Raw genomic sequence first — 8,384 nt, 5'->3', positions numbered from 1 at the left:
GTAGGAGTACTTTTTCAATCATTAGAAAGGTTTGGCCTTGGTCCCTCTTTTATTATATTACAGTCCAAAGGCATCTGCGGTAACAAATGGCAGGAAATCTCCTCTGTTTCAGCTTTACAGGAGGACGAGGCAGGGCTGCCCACTGTCCCTGTCAATATCTGCGTCGACCCATTAGCAATAGCTCTTAGCATAAACTACCCCTGTATGCAGATGATGTTTTGATACTGTCCAGACATCCAACAAGTGTACCTCACATCCTCACCTCCAGGTGTGTCCGCTTAGGTCAAAGTCTGACGCCCATGTCTGAATGTTGGGCAGGGATGGCTTTTTATCTGGGTATAAAACTTAAGTCATGGCTGGATGACATTGTGATAATTAATCTCCTCCCTCTAATTCAGGAAATAGAACCCATGCTACAACTCTGGACCAAATTAGGACGGTCCCTTCTGGGGAAAATTTATATTTTACAGACAGTCATAGTTCTTAAATTGAATTATAAAAGTAATATGTTACCATTAAGCTTAGCACACAACCGGGGCATTGCTATGAAGCTACAAAAAAACATATGTCAATCTGACAAGATGTTAAGCGGCTATAGATGAAGACCTGGATGGATGAAGGCCTGGGCCTCCACATGCAGTACCAACCAAGTTACAAACCCAGGTCTTTTTGCTGCAAAGGCAAGAGTGCTAACCACTGCAACACCGTGTGGCCTGAAGATAAAATACAAAACATATTTCAAGTAAGCAACAGAATGCACTTGGGTTTATCAGTGAAAGACAACGTTCAGTGGTTCTGTAACAGTAAGTTTGCTCTTTTCATCTTCTGACATCACAGCGACAGTTCTCTTTGATTTGTTACTCTTGCATTACAGCAAAAAGAACCGGGTTCATGACCCAGTCTGAGAGCCTCTGTACCTGTCCGGGTTCTTCTCAGTTATGAAGACTGAACCACTCAGCTGGGTTCAGAGGTCGACAGAGAGAGAGAGAGAGAGAGAAAAGACACAAAAAGCTACAATCTACCAAAAATAGGTCATTTATTAGAAAGGCACGGTGACAATAATCTGATCTCAGGAGGGATGATCAGATAAAGCTACAGCAGATCACACGACAGTAGATATGTGAGTCCTAACCATCGCAGCAGAAGGACGATTGTGCAGTTTTACAGTCATGCATTATCATTGAACCAGAAATAACACCCAGCAGGAATGACTAGCGTTGGCCACAGCAGTGAAGACAGAGTACGGCTCTACTGTATGAACCAAGAGCATTTGTATGAAACACAAGTCCCACAATAAACCCTCCAAAAGCTCATTACCAAAATCCCTGCAGACAAACTAGTGTATACATCTGGCTCTTGGCCATGTGCCTGTGCCCACACTTTCAACAACAAGTCTGGGGTCTGGCTCCTCCTCCCAGTCTTTGTGTTCCCTCCGTCTGCTGTGAGCGCCAAGCTCCCGAGTCATGTTGGTGACGTCCGCTAGCTCTCGCCTCTGGGACAGCGAAGTCACCATGTGCTCGAGCTTGGAGCGGATGGTAGAGTAATGGTGCCTGCGCTCTTCGGCCAGTTTGTGGATGCAGTCCTTCAAGGAGTCGTCCGCAGCTGCCCGAGCGGGTGAGATGTGCCTGGGTGACGTGAAGGAGGGAGAGGAGGCCTGCTTTGCTGCTGTGTCCGTCTCTGTGATGGTGTCCGGCTGCGGTGTGAGCTGGAGGTCAGTCTGGGTGTCACTGTCGCTCACTGACCTGCTGGTCTGAGTAGAGGCGTGGCAGAGGGCAGCGCTTGTTATCGCTGCTTCTTCCTCTGGCAGCTGATCTGTCGGGACAGGGCACGATGTGCCACCGGCCGGGATCTCCTTATGCATGTCATGCTGCTCCTTCCAGTCTTCACCTATGGTGGAGGAGTTTGACACTTGGCTGGTTTTAACACGAGCTGGAGAGTCCCACGTGGGTCGCTTCGCTGAGACTTGGGGTTTTTGGTTGGGAGTGCTGGTCAGACACACTGGCTCTAACGGCCTGACTCTGACCATGTGAGGGGAAAAGGTGAGTGAGGGTTTGATGAGGTGCTCGTAGGTGCCACTGTTCCGGAAACTGGGAGGCGCCTGAGTATTTATAGGTAGAGACTGAGCATAGAGGATGCGGAACTCCTCATCAAACTTCTCTGTTATCTGGCCGGAGAGTTCGATCAGATTGCTGCTGTTCAGTTTCCCGTCAGTCCAGGTGAACCTGCAGAGGAATGAAACACGTGGGACTAAAAGTGAGAGGCATTTAAGACTGAATTAGGACCGGGCAATATATCGATATTATACACTAACTCTATCGTTGAGACATGAGACAATATATGGATCATTATTAGGTATCTGTGATGACTTTACCAGGTTTTATAGGCTGTTGCATTGATAATTGTCATATTTATTATATGGAATACATTTGTGAAATGCATTAAACATCATAAATTCAATATTATGTATATACTGATTAAAATGAAATAGACATATTTATATTTTTTTGTTAAAAAAAAAAAGAAGTATATTGTGATTTTTATTTCCCCATTTCCCCCAGAACTAGAGAGAATTGCTTTTTTAAAGCTTGGTAAATTTGTGAATTTCATGCATTTCCGAGCTGCAATAACAGTCAAATAAAACAATGTGTCCACTTTGACCTCAGGTACAATCAGGCTTACAGGTTCTTACCTGTAGGAACCTGTGGCTACTCTGTTGCCATCGACCAGCATGAACTTCTCATGAACTTTCCCCGTAATCCTTGCTCCGGATCTCATGTAATAAGTCGTACCCGTTATGGTTCGCACTCTCATTTGCTGTAAGGATTAAAACAGAGAGTGAACAAGGGCGAGAGGAAAGAAAAGACCCGTCAAACCGTTTCAAAGGTGTAACATCTGCTGCAGAGCTGCTCTTACATGGGTTTACCTTTGCAAATCATAAAAGCATACTTTTAAAAAGAACTCCTCTGCACTTGACTGACTGCAGGACCCTTCAAGCACCTGCTGCTCCTGCCAATATTTCACAATGAAATCTAACTAATGGATTCAGAGAAGGTATTGTGTTTGTGCCATACTTGACAGGCTGATGGGCGGTCCACACCAGAACCAGTTTCGGTGAAGTTGATCTTATTAGCATTTTATCCACATGGAAACTTTAATGGGAAAAGCTCAGAAAGCTCAGAACACCACACTTGTGTTCTCATGTTAAACGACTAATACACTACTTTGGGATAACGATGATGTCATAGCCACGCCTCTCTCTTGCACTTGCACTTGCTTGTGTTCATGTGTCATCTTCCTCTTCTCGTGTTTGGAGATCGTTTGATCACATACACTCCAACTTTGTTTTTTAGAATACACACCACACACGCACATCTCCTCCTACTTCTGGAGCAGCACTACAGCGCCACATACAGGCCTGTCGTGTGTACTACAGTATTTATGAAGACATTCCCTGAAATGTCCATAACGTGTTTATGGAAAACCTTGGTTTTCATTTTGTTTCCGTGTGGACTGGGACATACTTTATATTCTCATTGTCTGTGTTGTTGTGAACTGTGCACAAGAAAATGGGTGAGAAGTGACATTTTCAAGAAGATGAGCGCGGCTCACGCCTTCTGTTCATGCATCCACTGTTTATCTAAGTATCATGAATATTATTATTGTTTTACACCACTTTTCTCTTGGGCAACTGAAGGAATTCTAATTCTGAGCATTTCTGCTTTTCACTAAACAAGCAGCAACTGCAAATATGTACACAAAGCCTATTAAAAGAAGTGGAAGACTTGAAGGCTCGAGAAAGACGCGGTGGGTCGATCAATCACTCATTCAGCTTTGTGTGCATAAATACAGAGCGTTGACTATTTACATATTTTAATTTGACGCCATCTGCTGTGCACACAGGGCCACTCCCAGTTTTACCGAAACAACCACATACCCGGAGGTCATCCAGGCGAACACCAACATTTGTGCACATCTTGAGAAAAGCGGGAGCACATAATTGGTCCAACAGGATGTAGACAGGTACTCCACGCTGGGAACACGCCTCCTGGAGATCTTTAAAGATATCCAGATCTGTCAGGGAGTCTGTCACTATGGCGATCACCTGCAGTGAGGAGAAGCAGAGGTAATATAAGAGAATTCTCTCCCAGATGAAGCACGTGATTGTGTTTTTCATTATTGTTCCATGCAAGGCCTCAGTGAATGTCTGTCAGACACACTCCCTGCAATGTGTGTCCTGATGAGCTCTCTATTGACTATGGTCTGTTTCCATGGCAATCAGCTTGTAACACTTGGTCAGCAAACAAATGACTTTTATGCAGGACACAAGTAGGTGCACTGTCAGGCTTGCTGCCATTTTTCTTTTTTCGACTACGATTTGTCTTTTTGTCGAGGAGGAATGGAATTTCACATGCTGTGGGGAGGATATTTTAGATGTGCTGCTTACATTGGTGTTACTATCCACATGCAGGTCTGGAGCTGCCCACCTTATTTGGATAATAGTGTCTGGGTTGTTTTCAGAAAAACATGCATAGCTGAGTTACATTTCAGAGAGAGTGAGTGCAGTCAAAAGACACAAAAGTCAAACGGCATCTTTTAGCTTTGATCCAGCGACTAAATTCATAGTTTAAATGTTTCTAATGAAAGGAAGATCCAAACTTTAACAAAGGGGAATGAAGCAAGTCAAGGCACATCTGGCACACAGGCCTCACACAGGCCTGAGGTGCTGCTGCTGCTGCTGCTGCTGCTGCTGCTGAGCCACACACTCACTCACTCACTCCCTCCTCTTCAAGCTGGAATGTTCCTTTACAAAAAGGAGAAGCTGGAGTGACAGCTCCTGCCAGAAACATCAGTGTGAACGTGAATGCTTTGTTATCTGTGGGTTTGTCTCTTTTCTCTTTAATCAAGACGTCAGAAAACTCAAACTTCTAATATTCACGTCCATCAAAAGAACTCCACAGGAACAGTCTGCAGTGGATCTTGAGGATGATACACAAATACCCAAAGTACTAATGATTAAATAAATCAAATCACATTCTAACCTAGCATCAAAGTATTTAGGCCCATTTTAAAATCAACATTAATATTCATTTTGATATTACAGTATTATTATTTATGTTGCACATAGATCATAGAGCTTACAACTGACTATTATTTACATAACCAATTAATCTGTCGATCATTTCCTCGATCAATCGAATAATCAATCGTGTTTTTGTCCACAAACCAAAATGATTCACTTTTGAATGATTTCTGTTTCATGGAGCAACGAAATTAAGAATATATTCACATTTAAGAAGCTGAAACAATCAGAAATCTTGTTTTAATCATGAAAAAAAGCTTCAAATCAATTCATATACAAAAGTACAGTAATAATACCACTTGAAACAATAAGGCAATTGAATTTGAATTCAAATTAGGGCTGATTAATAATGATAATGCTTAATAATCAACTATTTGGATAATCAACTAATTGGTTTGATTGTTTTTAATAATTAAAACAAGTTCTCTTGAGTTTTTAGCTTCGTTAATGTGAATATTGTCCTTTGCTCCATTTAAAGATAGAGAGAGAGAGCATCTGACATTTTGTGGTTCTAGATTAATCAGAAAATAATCGATAGATTAAATGATTCTAAAAATAATCATTCATTGTGGCCCTAATTAAAATATAATAATTGAACATTTAGTAGTAGCCTAGTAGTATCGTTTATATACTATATATACTATTAGTAGTATTAGGTTGTGAAGTTGTTTTTCACAGAGTTTTCATGGAAATGCAGATAAATGAAGAGTGAATAAATTCAGACCTCTCTGGCGCTGTGGATCATCTTCCTCGCCGCCTCCTTGCAGCTGTAGATGTTCTCTCCGTAGCTGGGCTGGAAGTGCGCCACGGCCCGCGTCACTCCCCGGTACGAGCCCGCGGTGAAGGCGGGCCAGCCCATCTCCAGCAGCGGCGGCTCCACGTCCGACACCTCGGGGAAATAAGTGACGGAGGAGCAGTCCATGGAGCTGCTGAGCGACTGCTCCAGCGGCTGCTCCTCGCCGGCCACGGAGACGCAGCGCGGGGGCGCGGCGATGCTCCCGATCTTCCGGATCTCATCGTCCGACAGAAAGTTCGGGATCTTCTCTCTGGACAGGAAGTTCAGAAAGCGTTCGACTCCTCCTGACAGCAGCTCCTCCAGCGCCAGCCGGTGTCTCTCGTTATAAACCTCCTTCAGGTCGTCGGTCCCGGCGCGCTTTGGTCCTGGTCTCAGCGGTGAATCTTCCCAACACTGCGACAGCGCCATGGTTGGTGCCCCGTGCTCTCCTTCTTCTGACACAGGTGCGGCAGCGGCAGCGGCAGGTAACGGCTGTGACCTCCAGGGACTCACATTCGTATCCTGTTGTTTTCCCTCCGTCCTGATCCTTCGCGCCTCCACATTGGCTGGAACACTCACGCACACACACACACACACAGCTGAACGTCGGCTCCGGAATCGCTGAGTCACGCCGTCACTCTCACGAGGGACGGCTCTCATTGGTCCGTTTGGAAGAAAACAAACCTGCAGCACGTCCTCCTGCTCTGTTTGGATCCGGTTACACACACACACACACACACACACTGTATGGTGTCTTCTGACTTCAGAGGACAGTAAACTTAATTCATTTAACCTTAACCATAACAACTGCTGTCATAACACGATCAGCTCACTTCCGCCCAACTTTCCTTCATTTATTTGTGTTTTACAGTGTGAAGTGAAAAGTGTGCACCTCAGTCTGATGTTAATATTTAATTCCACATCTATCTATCTACCTACCTATCTATCTATCTATCTATCTATCTATCTATCTATCTATCTATCTATCTATCTACCTACCTACCTACATACCTACCTACCTACCTACCTATCTATCTATCTATCTATCTATCTATCTATCTATCTATCTATCTATCTATCTATCTATCTATCTATCTATCTTTCTATCTACCTACCTATCTATCCTATCTATCTATCTATCTATCTATCTATCTATCTATCTATCTATCTATATATTCCTCACATTTTTAAAAGAACAAATAAATCTGAACAATTACTTTTTTGGATGATGGAAAATCAATGAGAACAAAAACAATGAGAAATACCATTTCATTTTTGTGTCGGTTTTGTGTTCTTCAGATCAGGTGAATAAGATGATCACATGAAATGAAATTAAAGATGAATGAATGAAGTCAAGGGCAATGTCTGACCTCTTGACCTTAATCTGATCTCTGAAAAAAAAACAAAAAACATTTGAGAACATTATTGTTTGGAGGTTTGAAAAACACTGGCCGACATGTTTCAATATTTTATGGACCAAACAATGAATGAATGTAAAAAATAATCGACAGATCAACTGGTTATGAAAATAATGTTTATAAAGAGTAGAAACATAAAATACAAACTGTCCAGGGTGTGACTCCACCTATCGCCCTATGTCAGCGTGACTCGCTGGATAAAGGATAAAGTGGTAGATGATGGATGGATGGACGGATGGTAGGGCTGCAAGTTCTGCTACTAATGATTATTTTCATAATTGATTAATCGGACGATTATTAATCGAGTACTTGTTATCATGTTCTCAAATGTCCACAAACCAGAATTACTCAGATGTAATGATTTCTTTGTTATACGGAGCAAAGAAACCAGATAATATTCACATTTAAGAGGCTTAAAAATCTGAAAACTTTAAAATGAAAAAAAAAAACTCAAACCAATTCATCGATTATCAAAATAGTGGAATTCTGTTACTTTCTACATTTCACTTTCTGTATTTTATGTTTCCATCCATTAGGAGCTGAAATAATTACTTGATGAATCGAATATGAACTATGTTGATAATTGATGAATTGGTTAGTGAGTTGGCAAACATGCCATTAATTAAATACCAAGGTAAAAAAAAAAAAAGTGAGTTAAGTTTTAATTCAATAAGCCACATTATTCCATCAGCAGCAACAGAAGCCGCTTCTAACCTGATCCCACACAGACAGGGAATTAAATGTAAGCAAATAAGAAATAATGACACGCGTAAAGACCCACATTATACGTCACAATAAGCAAACATGGATTAATTGAGACAAATATTTTGTTAAGATCGACAGTATGACATAACACCACCATCAGCACACGTTCTTACAGTTGCTTTAAGTTTGTGTTTGTACGTCCACATATTTACCTTTTAATGGCTACAACCATATTTTTAATAATAGTGCACATTACGTCACATTCCCATGGATGAAATCAACTCGATTGTGACTGTCAGGTATACCGTGTTTTACAGAAGACGCGTTTATTAACAATATGCCGCTGCCGTGACCTTAACTGACCTTTTATTTCTTTCACAAATATTCAGTATATGCTGATAAAAGC

General features: G+C 42.0%; 1 protein-coding gene across 1 annotated transcript; it reads right to left on the bottom strand.

The window, feature by feature from the left end:
- Positions 1-1,019: 1,019 nt before the first annotated feature.
- On the bottom strand, positions 1,020-6,797 carry fam83d (family with sequence similarity 83 member D). The gene is made up of 4 exons (XM_044024895.1): positions 5,805-6,797; positions 3,935-4,102; positions 2,690-2,814; positions 1,020-2,222 (listed from the first exon to the last, which is right to left on the bottom strand). Exons 1-4 carry the CDS (start codon positions 6,513-6,515, stop codon positions 1,337-1,339), a joined length of 1,890 nt encoding a protein of 629 aa, XP_043880830.1. The 5' UTR covers positions 6,516-6,797; the 3' UTR covers positions 1,020-1,336.
- Between the last annotated feature and the right edge of the window lie 1,587 nt (positions 6,798-8,384).

The sequence above is a fragment of the Solea senegalensis genome, linkage group LG4 (assembly GCF_019176455.1).
Source record: "Solea senegalensis isolate Sse05_10M linkage group LG4, IFAPA_SoseM_1, whole genome shotgun sequence".
In the NCBI taxonomy this organism is placed as follows: Eukaryota; Metazoa; Chordata; class Actinopteri; order Pleuronectiformes; family Soleidae; genus Solea; species Solea senegalensis.
Note: the sequence above shows the minus strand (reverse complement) of the source record. Positions and strands in the feature narration are given on the sequence as shown.

Coding starts and splice junctions, on each gene's coding strand:
- fam83d (XM_044024895.1), bottom strand. CDS start 6,515: ATGAGAGCCGTCCCTCGTGAGAGTGACGGCGTGACTCAGCGATTCCGG. Junction 4,103..5,804: donor TGATCCACAGCGCCAGAGAG/GTCTGAATTTAT, acceptor TCCTCACTGCAG/GTGATCGCCATAGTGACAGA. Junction 2,223..2,689: donor GTAGCCACAGGTTCCTACAG/GTAAGAACCTGT, acceptor ATTCCTCTGCAG/GTTCACCTGGACTGACGGGA.